Below are 18863 nucleotides of genomic sequence, written 5' to 3'. Positions count from 1 at the left end.
GTTACTAATCTGTATATATGTTTAGAGCTGACCACTTGGGACTGGATAACACATTCGGGGCTTGTCCCTGGAGAAAGATGGTTTTCCCTCTCTCTGTAGTCATTGATTGCCAGTACCTCTTCATCTAGGGTGTGGCCTTCTGAGATTCCCCCATCCACATTTTGGTGTCGTCATTATCCAGGTGATGTTTAGGCAACCATATTGTTGAGATTTCATGGGTGCACCTTCCCTGTCATATATAGAAGACACTGTGTCACAGCAGACACCCTAGTCCATTGTCTCTTATTTTCTGTCCCCTTGTCTGAGATGGTCCCTGAGCCTTCTGAGTGTAGGGTTGTGTTGTGCATTGAATTTTTGATCGCTCATGGCTTTCTGTAATGGTTTAGGCCAGCTACAAAAGAAGCTTTTTTGATGAGGGGTGCGAAGCTCTGCCTGTGGATATAAGAATCAGTATTTAGACTATAGTTGGAAATTATGACTTGGAAAGTATGACAGTAGAATGTTCTCTAGGTTCCATGGCCAGTCAGGAGTAATTTAAGTTCAGGGTACTAGGTGTAACTCTTACTGGGTAGACTTAAGTCCTTTTAGGCGGCTGGTGGTTATTCCCCAGAACACAATGTCACTATTGCACTTAAACAATGTCTTTTCTATATCCCTTTTACACCCAGAGTCCTAATGCCTATTTGGTTTTGAAGGCCTAGCCTCCCAGATTAGCCAGTTCACCTGATTGTCCTACCCCAGGGATCCAGGGACAGTCCTCATTTATTTGGCCAGGCCTTATCTAAGGAATTCCTTCCCTTTTCCAGGTCTCAAGCCTAAGTTCTCCAATAAGTAGGCAACTTCCACTTTTGTGCACCCACAGAAAAAGATCCCCAAGAAAGAACTAAGGCACTCCTCAAATTCTTAGCCGATTATAGGTGACAAGGTATCCAAAAAGGAAGTCCAATTGTGCGACAGTGAATCTAACACTTAGGAGTGCACCTATTCAAAGGAAAGGGGAAACTGAATGAAGACCATGCATCACCTACCTCTCCCTCTCCTTTACCCAAACCACTTTAACCTCGAGGGTTTTTAGGAGGATTTTACAGGATCTTGTTTCCAAGGAAATAGCTTGACCTCTATATCAGTTAATAAAGAGGCAGGAAATATACAAACCCTGATCTGAAGGGCCAGAGGAACTGTAGGACACTAAACACGCACGCACGCACGCACGCACGCACGCACGCACCCTTCTCTCCTCTCACCCTCCTGTCTCCTTTCTCTGCCTCGCTCTCTCCATCTCTCTCCCTCTTCTTTCTCTCCACCCAACCTCTTCCTCCCTTCCCTTTCCTTCACTCTCCCTTCCCTCTTTACTCTTGTCTCCCCCTCTTCTCACCCCTCCCCTGTCCTTTTTCTCCCTCCCTCCCTCCCCTTCTCTCTTTCCTCTCTTCTTCCCTGTGCAAGTTAGGGATACAGATACTGGGATGAAACAGCATGACCAAGAAGCAGGTTGGGGAGAAAAGGTTGTTTGGCTTACACTTCCACATCACTATCACCGAAGGAAGTCAGTACATAAGGTCAAAGGAGGCAGGAACCTAAAGGCGGGAGATGATTCAAAGGTCATGGAGCTGATTACGGATTGCTTATCATGGCTTGTTCAAACTTCTTACTTACAGAACCCAGGAGCACAGCCCTGGGATGGCCTGACCCACAGTAACCTGTGCCCTCACACATCAATCATTGATTTATAAAATGCTCTACAGGCTACCTACAGCCTGATTTTTACCGGTGACTTAAGTTTGTGTTGAATTAACATAAAACCAGCCAGAACACTCTGTCTTTCCCTCCTGTTCCCTCTCTTTGTCATCTTTCTCCTCCCTCTCTCTCCTCTCTTTCCTCCTCTTTCTCCTCTTCCTCCTTTCCTCCCTTCTCCCTTCTCCCCTCCTCTCCTCTTTTCCTTCCCTCCCTGAACCTTATCATTCCTGGCAACCATAAAGACCTCCAGAATGGAAGCTCCAAAAGCCATACAGTGATGACAATAATAGCTTAAAAGCACCTATTTTCTCAAAGAACCTCAGGAGATACATAGCTGTAAATAACATTGGTTTAAATCGCCTCCTTCATTCTCCTCCTCTCACTTCAGTGGAAGAAGTGCCAAGAGTTGTATATAAGGCCACTGCTGGTCCAAGAGCAAGCCTGCAGTGAAGGAGGCAGGGCATTAAGGGATTTGCTTTAAACCTACATTTATATAACCTCTTACACAACTCAAACAGAGCATACATAGGCGTCTCCTCATAGCTATTTGCCTTCTGTTATACTTTCCCCAGCTGTTACTACCCTCCAACAGAGACATACATACTCGTCTTGAATAAACACTTAACATTTGTTGAAATTGCAAAAACCAGTCCTTTTCGAAACTGTCCAGAACCAGGAAGATGACTCAAAGTATAAGTCTGACGACCCACATGTAGAAGAAGTTCTCTGACCCCCACATGCACATTCACACATGTGCATACACAGACAAATAAGTGTAAGGATAAAAAATAGGAGAAACACTGTCCCACTTTCTTTAGGCTTCTGATTTCTTTCTGTATTTTCCCACTGGAAAGCCAGAGGACAAAGTCTTCTTAGGAGACAAAGGTGAGGAAGTTGCAAGTTCTCGTTCTCTCTCTCTCTCTCTCTGTGTGTGTGTGTGTGTCTGTCTGTCTTTTTCTCAGTGTGTGTATATACGTGTGTCTGTCTCTGTATCTCTGTCTTTCTCTCTGTGCATTTGTGTCTGTTTCTATCTCTGTCTCTGTCTCTCTGTGTCTGTCTCTATCTCTGTGTGTCTATCTTTGTCTCTCTTTATCTCTGTGTGCTTCTATCTTTCTCTGTGCATATGTATATGTGTCTGTCTCTGTATCTCTCTCTGTGTGTCTTTGTGTGTGTGTGTGTGTGTGTGTGTGTGTGTGTGTGTATACATTCTTGTGCACATAAGGCTGCATGAGTTCTCTTCCAACCCTTCCCTCCATCACCAGCTAGTACCCCTTTGCAACCTCAGCTGACACTAGAGGACAGGGAGGGGAGGTGGTGTTGTGTTCCTCCTGAGAGGTTGCTTCTGGCGAGAGCTAGTAAGGGGTAGGGGAAGCAGAGGCTTGCACAGCTGTTTGATGCTGCCAGACCACGAAGTGTGTGTGGAAGAGCACGGGTTGGAAGACAGACTTACAGGAAGGGGACACTGGCGTTCGGCTCCCCGCCCTGACTCCAGCAGAATTACAGAGATGCGCCTCCAGGAACCGTGGAGACTGCTTTGGGGAGGATTCTTGGGTGAACTTTACAAATACTCTCTGGGGTTAGAGGAAGCGCGAACCTGGAGTTTGGTGCCCCCTAGTGGACTACAGATATCTGAACTGGCGCTACCTCAAAGATCTGAGAGGGCTGCATGGCTGAAAACCAGAATGTGGTTTTCCCACTAATCCCGACTCAGAATGTGGGAACCCTACCTCGTGCCATCACCGAGGCACAGTGTGCGGTAGCACAAGGCCATCCTGTGTGTGGCTAGAGAGGAGGAGAAACCCAGCTTAAAGCTGAATACAGGGCAGACAAGGTTGTCCCAGCACACAGGACGCAGATCACAAGTTCAAGGCTAGCCTGGAAGTGGGGAGGTCATAGCATCTTATCTGGAAAAGGATCTTTCCCCTCAGAAGATCTAAGTCTCCCTTCCCTGGCCACCATTCTCAGACTAGAGGAATTTGTAATCAAGAACATCAGCTTTACCAAACGAGAGCACAGAGTTCTAAGAGTCACCCAAAGCACCTGCACTCATGTGTTTGAAAGCAGGGATTGGAAAACATAAAATGGAATCACATAGAGTCAGCCGGTAAATTGAGATCCATTAACTCGTCAGTGGCATATGCCCAGACACAGGGCATAGACTTGGGAAGCAGACAGAAGGAGAACTAAATATTAGTGTACCACTTAATAGCTTTATTACCTCAGGAGTCCCTAGCCCAGTCCCATTTTCTACATTTATAAAGAAGGGTAAGTCCTAATGTGAAACTCAGTGTTTGCTGCAAACCTGTAATTCAACACTTGGGATTCAGAGGCAGGAGAATCAAAAGTTTAAGGTCATCCTTAGCTACTTTACAAATTTGCACTGGAGAATCTCACTGGGATACACGAGACAAGTAATTCCGTCTCAAGAATGAAAGGGGAGGGTGGACGCTTGTAATTAGGAAAAGGATTAAACATTATAAACAAGCAGGGGCTGCTGCTTAGTTACGCACAGATTGATGCTTGATGTCAGTTCCCTCGTGTGTCTTTACTGGGGGAAAGACCTAAAGAAGTCTATGGCAAAAGACAAGAGGAACTAATAAAAGTGAAGCTAAAAAAAAAAGCATGGGTTAATGTGGTGGCTCATGCTTGTAGGCCCCAATACTCAGGAGGTCAAGGGAGGTGGATCACAGGGTCCTGGCCACCCTGGGCTACAGAATGAGACTGTCTCACTCTCCCACCCCACAAACAAAAACAAAATCAAAACCATAAAACAAAACTCCCCACAAAAGAAATGAGTGAGGAATGCTGACATGCTAGTTGTCAATCCAGACTCCGTGAGCTGAGCTTCAGATTTGGTTGTGAGTTTCCTGGCAGCTGAGGTGTGAGGGCTCTCCTGGCTCCTGGTTTCAGAAGCTGTGGGTCAGGGGGAGATTTTCTGACTTCAAAAGTTTTCTTTCCTGGGGGTTTCCAAACCTGTTAACAGAACGTGATGGACTAATTGAGACTATGACAATTTCTGTAGCAGTTACTATCCGTAATCCTTCCAATTCTCTGCTATGTTATGAGATCATCCGGAAGGTTTGGACATTCCCGGCCTCCACCACCAAGGAAATAGTCTGTCACCCACACCGAAGCCTCAGATTGAGAACAACCTCTCAAGCATATCGGAGTAGTTTCAGATGAAATAGCTAACTTCAAAAGGTTCTCTTTCCATGGCCCAATTCTGGCCCCACTACTTTTCCATCAAAGGCCATGGTCATCTTTCAGGAGCATTTATATAGGAAGTGAACATCCTTTGCCAAAAACCACTACAGGTGAGCCTTCCCAGCCAACCTCTAAGGCACCTCAACTAATCTGCATATGCTAACATGGGCTCTAAGAAAGGCGTCAAAATAAGCCCCGTCCTCCCTCACCTTTATTTAATCCCCACATAGGTTTTGCTTTTACCATATGGTAATTATTTCCAAATCACAAGTGCAAACACTCACTCTGATTGGAAAATTAGCAGATTTCAAACTCAGGTAATTTGTCCCTAATGAGGAACTTGTTGAACTGAATTTAACAATTAACTCGAACACCCTTTGCTGCCTGCCGCTAAGGCAGGGAGTGGAAGACAGAAGGGTGAGTCAAGGGCTGGGGGTCCAGCAGGTTAAGGCTGGGTTGGGGAAAGGTGTGTTCCTGAGGCTCTTACAACCTCAGACACTTGGCTGTTCAAGGAGCTATATGTGTGTGTAATATACCCAAATTTAATGCATATAAAAGGAGAGCAACTAATAAGTGTCCCTGTACCCACAATCCACTTCCCATTGCTATGGGGAAGGTCTCCACTTTCCTCAGATCTCCACCCCGGCAGCAATCTTGGTTCTTGTGCGCCCCAAAGAGAAGAATTCAGATAGGACACAGTAATCGATCAAGCGGAGGGCTTAATTAGTGCAAGCAAGGTAGTAAGAGTGAACTTTTTATGGGAAAAGAGTGGGTCTAGATGAGCAGCCAAAACCCCAATCCTAGCAGGGATGGGGTTTACATCTCTCTACTACCTGTTGTCCCCTCTTTTGTACCTCTCCCATGGTAAGCACTTCCAGGAAAGGGGTATGCTTTTCTTGGAAGACCATTTTTACCCATAATTTAGTCCAAACTGACATGTAAGATAGAAAAATCTTCACAGGGATTTAAGTACCCTTAAAGTTGTTGAAAAAACAGTAAAGGAAAGGGTAACAGTATTCTGTGCATGTTCCCTTGAAGTCTTGAAGTTGCTTTAATCTAACCTCTCTAGCAGCATGGACCACTTTCTCTCACTGTCCCTTAAATCTTGTTTTTGGGAGATCCTAAACTGGTGTATCTGGAGCTTATCACAGCCACTTTTTTTATATCCAGATCATCAGCTAATCACCCTATTACCTTTATACTGCTTCAGGGACCTCATCAAAGCCTGCCTGTTGTTCCTTAGGTCTGCTATATTACACTGTATTAATGTAACATACTTAAGAAAATAACAAGCAGTAGACAGATGTTGCTACTGTTGGTCACTATCTCCTGGAGCTAACCTGCTTAACAGCACCACTAGACACTCAAGACTAATCTGGTATCAGCTGTGCAGAAGGAACTGGAAACCTGGAAGACAGATAAACAAGAGTACTGAAAGAGGAACACAGAAAGAAAGGGAGTACCCACCCCCTGTCTTCCTCTGTCTCTCTGTGTGTCTCTGTCTCTTGTCTGTGTGTCTCTGTTTCTCTCCGTGTCTGTCTGTCCGTCCGTCCGTCCGTCCATCTGTCTCTCCCTACTCCTCTGCCTCCCAAGTCCCCAGAAAGGTGAAATCCGTGAATTTTAGTTAACTGCTGGAATAGTTAGGATCCCCTTCCTGGGCATTTCGCATATGACTGTACAAAGCTTTTCAAACCATTCTCGTTTTACCCACCTTAGTTCGTGTCTGGGCCCCTTGATTTCTGCAGATCACAGCCCAAGTAACCCAAGACTGTAAGGATTTCAAAGTCACCCAAGCATAGGGTCATCACTCTTTCTGTGATCCTCAATGATCAACTCCAATCTCAAGGTCTAGCACCCAGTTCATGCTTGAGACTATTTCTGTTTCTGTATTTGGCTTTGCTCCCCCATCTCCAGAATGCCAGTGACACTTCCCAGCAAAAAACAAAACAAACAAAACAACAAAAAACAAAAACCATGTGGCTAATCACTCAAAAGATAGCTAGTGGCCATAAAGAGCTAAATTAAAAATGTGTTTACTGCAATTATTTTAAAATTTAAAAATTGGCAAGCATGGTGGTACATACCTTTAATCCCAGCACTCAGGAAGCAGAGGCAGGCAGATTTCCGATTTGAAGCCAGCATGATTTACAGAGGGAGTACCAGGACATACAGGGCTGTGAAGAGAGATCCTGTCACAAAATAAAATAAAAATAAAATAAAATCTAAAAATTGATACTTGGTTCACTTATCAGGAAAATTGTAAGTGCATTTGAGAGATCAATCTACATTTTTGTACAAAGATCAATTGTTTATTCGTGTATACCCGTGTGTCTGTGTGCGTGCAGATACTGAGGAAGCCAGCAGGGGGAGGTGGATCCCCTGGAGCTGTGATTATAGTAGCTGGGAGAGCCATTTCTCCAGTCTCCTAAGTCTGCATTTCAACTCCAAGTTTTCCCATGATGTGAATACTAAATTCACATCCTGTATTTTTGTATGTGTGCACATGTATTGGGAGCTGGGGGCACACGGAGGCTACGGGGTAACCTCAGCTGTCTCTTTAAGGTGTCATTTACCTTATTTTTGAAAACTTTTTAATGATTCTTCATGATTTTCACATCATTTACCCCAATCCCATTCATTTTCCTGCCCCTCCATATCTGTTCTCTGCTCTCACAACCTCCCCACCAAGGAAAACAAAAAATAAAACTAAAAATTGAATTAAAATAATTAAAAAATATGTCACCATGGAAACTGAGGTGTGTCACTCTGTGTCACAGAATATACCCTTTGTCCACACAGCTTTACTTTACAAGTGTTTACTGCAGTGAGTCATTGGTCTGGTCTGAGGCCTCTGGCTCCTGCTACACTATCAATACTGGATCCTCACCAGGACTCCTCTCCAATATCCTGTTGCTGCCCTGAGTCATGGAGAGTCTGCAGCTTTGGACCTGAAGGGCTGGCCATTTCACAAGTCCCAGCAGTCATGGGGTTTGGGCCCTGGGGGTAGATGAGTCGGTCAGCCCACCAGCTCTCCTGTGCCTGCGCCTATGCCAGCAGGGTCAGCTCTCCTGGCTTGCCCAGGCCAGTGGTGAGGCCTGCTGTCCTGAGTGCTATAGCTGGCAAGGGGAGAACCAGCTCTCCTGCTTTCATACCATGGGTTGGGGGCAGCTCTCCTGTACCCTACTACTGCAAAGCCAACTCGGAGTGGGTCCAGCACAGGGGTAGAGTCAGATCTGCACAGCTCTGAGACATCAACATGGCCACAAGCAGCAATAGAGACCAGGGACATCCACATGGCCTTTGGTGGTAACATGGGACCCAGACATTGACAGACTCCTGGTGCTACAGGGACACAGACTCAGACATGGCCCTCGGCAACAGCAAGGGCCAGGACTTCATGATGGCCTCGGGTGGCAGTGAAGGCTACACACATCAGACTGTTCTTCGTCACCCTCAAGTTTCCAGTTCCTCCTCTCGACACAGGGCCCAAAACGCTTCTGCTTTTTCTTTCTTTCCCACCTCTTCACCACACCACATGAAGCAGGGATTGCCTCTGAGTGTCTTCTGCCCACTGGCTGCCACATGGCAGCATCTACCGTAATTTTTAAAGCAGGATCTAATGAGGTCAAAGAGATGCCTAAGGGGGTAAAAGGGCTAGCCACGCATGCATGACAAAGCAAGTTCAATTCCCATAATGCTCATAAAAATCCATATGTTGTGGCCAACAGCTATAATCCCAGTGCTTTGTAATAAGATGAGAATTGGAAACAGGAGAATCACCTTGGAGCTCAGGAGCAACCTCTCCTGGATTATAGAGCATAGCAGCAGAAACAGCAAGAGAGACTGTCTCACAAGTACAAGACACACCTAAACTTACATACATGTACACACCACACAAGACATACCTATACTTACATACATGTACACACCACACAAGACATACCTATACTTACATACATGTACACACCACACAAGACATACCTAAACTTACAGACATGTACACACCACACAAGACATACCTAAACTTACATACATGTACACACCACACAAGACATACCTAAACTTACATACATGTACACACCCCACAAGGAAGGAAGGAAGGAAGGAAGAAAGAGAGAGAAAGAAAGAAAGGGGGAGGGAAGGAGAGAGGGAAGGAGAGAAATTTTGAATGAGTAAGAATCCACCTTAGGAAGGAAAAGCTAGGTGTGCTGGGTGGCATATACCTTTACTTTAAGGACTCTGGAGGCAGAGGGAGGCATATTTCAGTGAATTCGAGGTCAGCCTTGAACATAGTGAGCTTCAGGACATCTAGGATCACCAAAAGGGGGAAAGGGGGCTCCAGATTCTCATGACACTAAAATCAAGTCACAAAATGTAATCACCTAATATTCTCAATCAAAACCATAACCAGGTAGAGCTAATTCCAGGAAAAAAAAAAAAACAGATGCCACTAAACGGTAACTGGAAACAAAGGTGAATTTATTTGTCTGTCTGAAAAGGAAGGGTACATCACTGGAGCAAACCATTCTGCTTATTGTACCTGAATGGACCACTTACAGAGCTAAAGGAGGAAGGACAGCAAAACTGGCAGCGCACTGAGGTCAGATCTGCTTGACTCTGAAGGCTGAGCTTAAGTTCTTTGCAACTGCTCACTGGACCAGTTCACTTCTTCCAAGGACAGGCACCTGCTCCCAGCAATGTCCAGGATGCTCCCACCAGCTCGATGTCTCTCTGGTGGCAAACGTGACCAGCGTGCTCGAAGGTGGTCAGATCTTTGTTGAAGAGCACAAGCAGGACCTCAGTAAGGGTTTATGCCGGTGACGATCACAGTCACCTGTCCCTTTGCTAACCTCTTTCAGAACTGACAGACCAAGTTTCCATTTCTTCTTAAAAAAAAAAAAGGCAAACAAACACACACTTGCACTTGCTTACAGAGGCAAATTTCATGTAGGCAGGTTATCCTTCAGAGTTACAAAAGAACAAGACCCAAGCAGTAAAATAGCGCCTGTCCATGACTGAGGCAGCACCACCACACACAACAGCCAAAAGGCAGCAACAGCCCAGACATGGAGAAACAGATCAGGCCATATCCAGACAAGGGACTGAGGATGGAAGTTCTACACAGTACAGCATGAATGAACATTAAGCCCTTCCAGGCAAAAAGGCAGACTCAAAAGGTACAAAGTTGTATATCTAAAACACTGTAAAATTCAACTAATATATATATACACACTGGGAATAATTCAATTCATAGGGACACAAAGCAAATCGGTGGTTGCCAGTGGCTGGCAGAGGGGGAGGGGACGGGGGAGGGGGAGGATGGCTTCCTGCTTAGTGCTTAATGGGTCCAGGACTTCTTTGAAGTGCTGGGCATGTTTTGGAAACACACAGAGGGCTGGCTGCACAGCATTGCCAATGTCATGAATGCTAAGGAACTGCACCTTCATGTGGACAGATGTTTGTTACAGAACTGATAAACCTCAACCCTCTAAGGGCAGAGCAGCCCAGTCCACTGAAACAAGGACACTGAGATGGGGTGAGCAGGCAGGGAGTGTGGAACAATTGATGAGGAGTAAACGGGGTGGGGATGGGGGCGGAGGAGGAGGAGAGCCCACTTAACAGCCTCAGACAGCTGTGGGCACTGAAGAACCAGTCTGCAAGACCGAGTTCTAAGTGCTGGCTTATTTCCTCCGTGCCATTGACCTAGAATGTTCTAAAACATGTAAGTGGCTTCACAAGGAGAGCCACAGCGAGCCAGCCCAGATGGCCTTTTCCAGGCCAGTGGTAGGGTCTGGAGGGGAGCTGGGGTCTGCCAGAGCACTGGCTGCAGGGCAAACCTTCCGAGGGCTGGGATGCTCATCAGACAAGGCTGCCATGGGCTCTCTTGCACAGGACTGCAGGCCTCGGCTGTCCTCAATTTCAGTGTGACAACCCTAATCAGGCCAGGTGGTGGTTCACACCTTTACCATCAGCACTCTGGAGACAGAGGCAGGTGGACATCTGTGAGTTTCGGGCCACCCTGGCCTACACAGTGAGTTCATGACAACCAGAGCTACCTAGAAAAACCCTGTCTCCAAAATCAAACAAAAAATATATTAGTTTTTCATAGTGCATTCACATCAATCACATTTCAGACACTGCACTCAAGCCTTTGAATCTAAAGAAATACCAACCAAGTTCTCTTGAAAGATTTCTCCTGGTTCACAAGTCAAGTTCTTATGTATTTAAGACAGGGAAATGAGTTTTTACAAAGCTATGACCTTCTATCACAAGGCACAACAATATGAATCTTGGTGACATTGTGCCAAAAGTAGAAGGGTTCGGGAAGCAAAGGGTGGGGATAGCAAATGGGGAATTGATGGTTAACAGGTGTAGTTTCAATCCCCCAAAACAAAAAGGTTCTAGAATGTTTTTGCACTACAATGGGATTGTACTTACTAATATACTGAGCTGCATCCTTAAACTCATTAAAACAGGTCAAGTGTTGGTAGTACCCACATTTAATCCCAGCAGTCAGGAGGCAGGGGCTGCAGGTGGATCTCTGTGAGTTTGAGGTCAGCCTGATCTATGAAGTGAGTTCCAGGGCAGTCACAGCTACTGTGAGAAACCCTGTCTCAAAAAAAAAAAGTCATTGAGGAAGATGTGCTCCTCCCTTGATCCCTCAAAAAAAATAGTTAAAACAGCAAAATGCATGTTTTTAATCACCATTTACAAATAAGCCTCCAAATTATTAAAGTGTACTGTTGCAATTTTAATAATTAGAGAACTGTCAGTCTGAAAAAAACTAAAATTAACCTAGTTTAGATGTAGATATACATCAGGACATTACAATAAACTTGACTTTATCAACAACAAAAATAGCACTAGTAAAATAGCAAGTAAAATAGCACTAGTTTAAAAAGTCCCCTTCTGAGTTCTATGTAAAACTATATAGTATTGTGCTTTTAGCTATAAAACCTTGGCACATTGAAAACACCAAAAATATGAAGTAAAAACTGAAAACTGATTTAGCTCAACACTAGTGCATATTTTGAGAGAGGGAGACTAAGGCAAGACTTAAGAGTCTGGGGCAGTTGGTGGTTCTCCCCTCCCTGTACCTCTGTACTGGCCACCTGTGTTTCCTTGATGAGTTTGCTGAATGGCTGCTCTGGGCATAGCCACTCTACGTGGCATGAATCTCAGCTGCACATTCTGGCCTCTAGCCTGCAGCTGTTGTACCCGGGCAGCAGGGTACTGGAAGCTCTGTGAAGGAAGATTATGCCCATGACTCTGCTGAGTGGAGCCTAGCTGACATACCACAGTTGCCTGAGGCTGACGAACCCTCCCAGCCTCAGCAAGGTTAAGGAGACTGCTTTGCTGAGCTGACAGTGCCAACTGCTGAATGTTAGACCTCTGGGGGCAAGCTGGTGGCACTGGTCGTGGAGGGACAGGAGCCCTAGGTGGCTGATGCTGTTTTGGAATCAATACATACAATGGCTCTAACTGCTTCTGCCTCTGCAGCTCTGGTTGTACATACTGCTGTGGCCGCGGCTGCTGCAACCACGGCTGCTGCTGTGGTTGCTGTGGCTGTGGCCACGGCTGCTGCTGTGGTTGCTGTGTCTGTGGCCACGGCTGCTGCTGTGGTTGCTGTGTCTGTGGCCACGGCTGCTGCTGTGGTTGCTGTGTCTGTGGCCACGGCTGCTGCTGTGGTTGCTGTAGCTGCGGCCATGGCTGCTGCTGTGGTTGCTGTAGCTGCGGCCATGGCTGCTGCCGCTGTGCTTGTAACTCTGGGTGCAAAATGACAGAGCCTGGTGGAAGCCTAACAGTTACAGGACCTGAGGTATTTTTTACAATTAATTTCACTGATGTCTGCACTGAGCGCTGTGGTGTTCTAGTCTGGGTACTGAGCATCTGGCTTCTGGGAGGCAGAAAGCCTCTAGAAGAGGTTTCTGTAGATGCTCGGGCACCAGTGGGGAAGCTCAACACCCGGGATGGACTATTCATCAAAACAGGGGCTCTTTGTGCTAGGCCAAGCAAATTGATAACGTTTTGGCCAGTGCCACTGCTGGGGCCTTGGATGGCTGGACTGCTCCCTGTTGAGCGGGCAGAGGACTGGGCTGCTGAAGGCAGGGTATTAACAGTGCTCACTCCCCAAAGGGTTTGCTGAGCCTGGCCAACTGATTTGGGAGAAGGAGCAAGTCTTGGAAGCTTCCTACCTCTGACTGATACTGAGGAAGAACTGACTGCTGAAGAGCCCTGTCCTGAGGTGGAGGGTTGTGTGAGCAATGGAGCTGGGGACTTAATTCTTGTCTCCACGGCTGGAGATGACACTGATTGGGATGTGGCCTTCTTCCCTAGGGAGGGCTGACCAAGATGGATGGAGTCAGTAGACCCCTGCAGTATTTTGCCTAGACATTCAGCTGTGCTCTGGACAGACTCCTGGCCTACACCCATTGCCTTCCCAGGCTCAATCCTTTCCCCAGCTACAGAACCGTCTGAATGATCACTTGGGGCAACCTGGGGAAGATACATCTGGCTATCACATCTACCCTCTGTTGGTAGCCTTACTTCAGGAGAGAAAAATGGGTCACTAAGGGACTGTGCTGTACTTGTACTAGGCTTAGGTTCCCACGGCTGACTGCCCTCTTCACACACAAATGGATAATCATTTACCTCAGGAAGTGGCCAGGCTGTTGATTCTGCATCATCACAGGGCGCCATTTGCTTCCCTCTAGCATATTTATTCACATCCACTTCTCTGGAGGCCTCCAGTTCACAGGGTCTCTGCTTCCACGTGTCTACACACTTTTCTGCTTCAGCAATCTTCAGATCATATTGGTCACCTTGTTTTGTTTCTGCTTGTTTTCTGCAAGCAACCATTGTTGAAGCATCAGGAGGAGTTGTACATATATATTGTTCTTCCTCCAGTTCTAGATAGGGCCACTCGTGACTCGTAAAGCATTGTCTCATAGAGTCTGTCATCATCTTCTGCTGATTAAACAGCAGTCTGTTGGCTGTGCAGGCAACAGCAACAGAGGGATCCAGACACAGTGGCTCTGCTGTAGCTAAAATCAGTTGACTCTCAAGCTCAAGTTTTTCTTCCTCAGTCCACTGACGGTTATCACTTGTAATGGACTCTACATCGCTTACTAGACTCTGCATCGTGGGACGTAAGAGAATGTGTCGAGTTTGGTAAGCAGGAGTCGAGGAAGCAGAGGACACATCAGCTGACACAGCAGATGACTCAGCAGACAACTCAGCAGATGTCTCAGCAGATGATGCAGCAGAGGACACATCAGATGACACAGCAGGCTCTGCACTAAGCTCCCTAGGGGGGTGGATGTCACTGCATTGCCTGTAGTCTCTGATTTCTGCTATGACACACCCATGGTGAAAAACATTCACAGGAGACTTTTCCAGGACATCAATCAGAAAAGAAGGTAACTCTTCAGCATCCAAGTATTCAAGTAGTTTCTGTCCTAAATAAGGCACTGGAAAGGGCTCAATAAGAACTCCCTCTTTGTCCTTCAGCATGAGAGAATAGCCCTGATTTTCTGGGTACAGATTGACCACTAAACATGGCAACGCCTCTCTCCTCAGAAGCTTCTCTAGCAAGTTGACATTGCTTCTAAGGCCCTCTACCTCTGCCTCTTTTTCACATTCCTCAACATAAATGTCATACAGTTTTTCATGAAGAGATTTTTCCCCACTAGGCACGGGTCTGGCTGGAGGAGGCTCCTGCTGGACAGTCTCAATAATATCATCTGTCTGCTCCAAAGCCTCAGCTAGATGCTGTTCCATCTTAACACGCAGTCAGGGCCCTGAATGAAAAGAAAAACAGGCCCTGTTAGCAAAGAGGTGGAAATAACAGCCATTATAAGCCCTTCAGTTTATAACCTCATCATAACTTTAATGTGGACACCAAGAAAGCCACCTCCCAGCCTAATAGCCTGCCTGCACCAAGAGCCTGTGAGCATTAAGCCATGTCCACCGGCCTATACCCCTCCGCCCATGAGCTGGTAGGCTTGGCGCCCGATCCCGCGGCTCGATGCCTCTGTGACCCAAGGCCGGTAAGCCTCAAACCTGACCTCTGCTTGGTACCCACCCCACCCTAAGAGCCTGTGAGGCCTGGGGTGCCCGATCCATGTTTGATGCCCACCAGCCCTAAGAGCCAGTAGGCCTCACTCCCCATCCACAGCTCAATGCCCACTGTATGTGCCCCAGGCGGGGTAGGCCTCGCTGTCCAGCTCGTGTCCACTGTGCTCCAAGAGCTAAGTAGGCCTCGCGCCAAATCCAGCTCGATCCCACCCGCCCCTGGGCAGTGGCCTCGCGCCCGATCCGCCAGCTCGATGCCCACCCTTCCCCAGGAGCCCGTGGGCCTGTGCCCAAATCCGCCTGATGCCCACCCGCCCCAGGGCCCGTGGCCTCGCGCCCGTCCGCCCGCTCGATGCCCCCGCCCCAGGAGCCGGTGAGCCTCGCGCCCGTCCGCCCGCTTCGATACCCACCCGCCCCAGGGCAGTGGCCCTCGCGCCCGTCCGCTACGCTCGATGCCACCCCTTCCCCAGAACCCGTAGGCCTCGCGCCCGTCCGCCGCTCAATGCCCACCCCGCCCCTGGAGCCGGGTGCGGCCCTCAGCGTCCGCGCTTCGATGCCCACCGCCCCAGGCCCGTGGCCTCGCGCCCCGTCCGCCCGCTTCGATGCCCACCCGCCCCAGGAGCCCGTGGCCTCAGCGCCCGTCCGCCGCTCGATACCACCGCCCCTGGCCCGTAGCCTCAGCGCCCGTCCGCGCTCGATGCCCACCCCTTCCCCGGGCGGTAGGGCCTCCACGCCCCGTCCGCCCTCGATGCCCACCCCGCCCCTGGAGCCGTAGGCCTCGGCGCCCCGTCCGCCGCTCGATGCCCACCGCCCCAGGCCCGTAGGCCTCGGCCCGTCCGCGCTCGATGCTCCACCCTTCCCCAGGGCGGTAAGGCCCTCCGCCCGTCCTGGCCGCTTCGATGTTCACCTTTCCCCAGGGCCCCGTGGGCCTCGCGCCCGATCCGCCGGCTCGATGCCCACCTCGCCCAGGAGGCCGGTAGGCCCCTCGCGCCCGTCCGCCCGCCTCGATGCCCACACCCGCCCCAGGGCGGTAGGCCTCGCCCCGGGTCCGGGCGGCCACATGCCCCCCGCCCCTGGAGCCCGTGGGCCTGGCGCCCCGTCCGCCCGCTTCGATGCCCACCCGCCCCCAGGAGCGGTGGGCCTCACGCCCGTCCGCGTCGATGCCCCCGCCCCTGGATTTGCCCGTGGGCCTCGCTCAAATCCGCCCGCTCGTTGCCACCTTCCCCAGGAGCCGTGAGCCTCGCGCCCGTCCGCCCGCTCGATGCTCTCACCCTTCCCAGGGACCGGTGGGCCCTCCGCCCCGTCCGCCCGCTCGATGTTCACCTTTTCCCCAGGAGCCCGTGAGCCTCGGCGCCCGTCATAGCGATCCCACCCGCCCCAGGGCAGTGGGCCCGGCCGCCCGTCCATGATGCCCACCCGCCCCTGGGCGGTGAGCCCTCGCGCCCCGTCCGCCGCTCGATGCCCACCTTCCCCAGGAGCCCAGGCCTCGCGCCCGTCCGCCGCTTCGATGTTCACCTTCCCCAGGGCTGGTAGACCTCGCGCCCCGTCCGCCCTCGATGCCCACCCCTTCCCCAGGAGCGGTGAGCCCCGCGCCGTCCGCCCGCTTCGATGCCACCGCCCCAGGAGCCCGTGAGCCTCGGCGCCCGTCCGCCCGCTTCGATGCCCACCCGCCCCAGGGCGGTGGGCCTCGCGCCCGTCTGCCGCTCGATGCCCCCCTTCCCCAGGAGCCCGTGTAGGCCTCGGCGCCCGTCCGCGCTCGTCCCGCCCCTGGAGCCCGTAGGCTCGCGCCCGTCCGCCTTCGATGCCCACCCCTTCCCCAGGAGCCGGTGAGCCCTCGCGCCCGTCCGCGCCGATGCCCCGCCCCAGGAGCCGGTAGGCCTCGCGCCCCGTCTGCCGCTCGATGCCCACCCTTCCCCAGGAGCCCGTAGGCCTCGCGCCCCGTCCGCCGCTCGATGCCCACCCCGCCCCTGGAGCCGGTAGGCCTCGCGCCCCGTCCGCCGCTCGATGCCCACCCTTCCCCAGGAGCCCGTAGGCCTCGCGCCCCGTCCGCCGCTCGATGCCCACCCCGCCCCAGGAGCCCGTAGGCCTCGCGCCCCGTCCGCCGCTCGATGCCCACCCCGCCCCAGGAGCCGGTAGGCCTCGCGCCCCGTCCGCCGCTCGATGCCCACCCTTCCCCAGGAGCCAGTAGGCCTCCGCCCCGTCCGCCGCTTCGATACCCACCGCCCCTGGAGCCGGTGAGCCTCGCCCCGTCAACGCTTCGATGCCCACCCGCCCCAGGAGCCGGTGAGCCTCGCGCCCGTCCGCCGCTCGATGCCCACCCTTCCCCAGGAGCCCGTAGGCCTCGCGCCCCGTCCGCCGCTCGATGCTCACCCTTCCCCAGGAGCCGGTAGGCCTCGCGCCCCGTCCGCCGCTCGATGTTCACCCTTCCCCAGGAGCCCGTAGGCCTCGCGCCCCGTCCGCCGCTCGATGTTCACCCTTCCCCAAGAGCCCGTAGGCCTCGCGCCCAGTCTAAGCAGCTGTGGTAACAATTCTAGAGACCTAGGCTGGCGACCGTTAGTTCACGGCCAGGGTCAGGTAGATACCACAAAGTCCCCCACCTCAAGCCCTCCACCTTACAGAGATTTAAAACCGCTCAAGAAACTGAAAAAGACGTTAATTTCTTAAGAATTTCTAAAATAAACCGGTACCTGTAGGTATAACTGCCGCTGCTCGCTGAGTCCTCCACAGCGAAGTGAACAGGAACGTCTATGCGGGCCAACGGCTGCCAGCCGACTGAGCCAACGGCCCAAACTTCAAGCTCCTGACTGCAAAGCAGGGTCACATGTCAGGGTCACACGTCAAAGTCCCACTTCCTTTCCAGTGGGGGGCGGGAGGGGGGGTACACTTCCGCTGGAGGTATGCATACCCCACGGAAGTACACCACTGCCCCAAGAGCCGGTAGGCCTCGCGCCTCATCCGCCGCTCGACGGGGCAACCACCACCACCGACCTTTTGATTAAGATCAAATAGCCACCAATTTTATCTGGGCCACAACTGCCATAAAGGCCACAGACCTTTGCCAAGTCTTAATAGGGCCGTTAAGAACTGATATATAGCGAGCTGTTTTGATGCGCACGGCACTAATCCCAGCACTCGGGGCAGAGGCAGGTAGCTCTCTGTAATTTTGAAGCCAGCCTGGTCTGCCAAGTGGAAGCCCAGGACAACCAGGGCTACATAATGAGACCCTGCTTTAAAATAAAAACATAAAGAAATTGAACCATCTCTTGCGGCAGATGTTTCAGTTGCACCTGGTACCCCTCACAATTTCGGCTCATCCGAGAAAGTCCACTTTGGGAGCCCTTACAATCACAGGGATGCTGTATGCAATGCTTCATTATTTTCTCCGGTTAGCTCCCACCCCATGGTTTTTATATAGTTGAACGCATAACATGACATTCCTATTCATAGCCACCTATTTTGAGTTTCTTTATGCATTTCAGCTTTTCTTTCTTTTCTTTCTTTCTTTCTTTTTTTTTTGATGAAGGATTTGAAGTAGTATGATTCTTTGACTATTTATTGGCTTTTGTTTTCTAATTCCTTTCTAGTCCCATTGTTGCCAGTCTTTTTGGACAGGTATTTGAAAGATTATCTAATGTTTCAATTTACATAGAGCAATGATGCATATTCACATATAATAAAGACATATAATGACAAGAATCCAAGATAAATTCCTGAGATTCCTAAAGTACAGATGGCTTTGTATAAATGTTTTTTATAAAAATCATACAGTCAGGACTGGAGCTCTTTTATTAAAAATTTTTTGGAATCTTAAAAATATTTATCAATTAACTGGATTTTTTATGGCTGAAGAT

General features: G+C 50.1%; 2 protein-coding genes across 2 annotated transcripts; both read right to left on the bottom strand.

The window, feature by feature from the left end:
* Nucleotides 1-10670: 10670 nt before the first annotated feature.
* LOC116887893 (transcription factor SPT20 homolog) lies at nucleotides 10671-14718 on the bottom strand. Its single transcript, XM_032889371.1, has 4 exons — nucleotides 14265-14718; nucleotides 13486-14144; nucleotides 12455-12736; nucleotides 10671-10871 (listed from the first exon to the last, which is right to left on the bottom strand). Exons 1-4 carry the CDS (start codon nucleotides 14716-14718, stop codon nucleotides 10671-10673), a joined length of 1596 nt encoding a protein of 531 aa, XP_032745262.1.
* A 363-nt stretch (nucleotides 14719-15081) lies between these two features.
* Nucleotides 15082-17967, bottom strand: LOC116887892 (collagen alpha-1(III) chain-like). Its single transcript, XM_032889370.1, has 4 exons — nucleotides 17918-17967; nucleotides 17700-17816; nucleotides 15949-17383; nucleotides 15082-15867 (listed from the first exon to the last, which is right to left on the bottom strand). The coding sequence occupies exons 1-4, from the start codon at nucleotides 17965-17967 to the stop codon at nucleotides 15082-15084; spliced, it is 2388 nt and encodes a 795-aa protein (XP_032745261.1).
* Between the last annotated feature and the right edge of the window lie 896 nt (nucleotides 17968-18863).

This window comes from Rattus rattus, chromosome X, assembly GCF_011064425.1.
Source record: "Rattus rattus isolate New Zealand chromosome X, Rrattus_CSIRO_v1, whole genome shotgun sequence".
Classification (NCBI taxonomy): domain Eukaryota; kingdom Metazoa; phylum Chordata; class Mammalia; order Rodentia; family Muridae; genus Rattus; species Rattus rattus.
Note: the sequence above shows the minus strand (reverse complement) of the source record. Positions and strands in the feature narration are given on the sequence as shown.

Coding starts and splice junctions, on each gene's coding strand:
- LOC116887892 (XM_032889370.1), bottom strand. CDS start 17,967: ATGAGGCGCGAGGCCTACCGGCTCTTGGGGCAGTGGTGTACTTCCGTG. Junction 17,384..17,699: donor AGCGGCAGTTATACCTACAG/GTACCGGTTTAT, acceptor CTCCTGGGGAAG/GGTGAGCATCGAGCGGCGGA. Junction 15,868..15,948: donor GCATCGAGCCGGCGGATCGG/GCGCGAGGCCCA, acceptor GCCCTGGGGAAG/GGTGGAGCATCGAGCGCGGA.
- LOC116887893 (XM_032889371.1), bottom strand. CDS start 14,718: ATGGAACAGCATCTAGCTGAGGCTTTGGAGCAGACAGATGATATTATT. Junction 14,145..14,264: donor CAGAGACTACAGGCAATGCA/GTGACATCCACC, acceptor CTGCTGTGTCAG/CTGATGTGTCCTCTGCTTCC. Junction 12,737..13,485: donor ACCCATTTTTCTCTCCTGAA/GTAAGGCTACCA, acceptor TGTAACTGTTAG/GCTTCCACCAGGCTCTGTCA.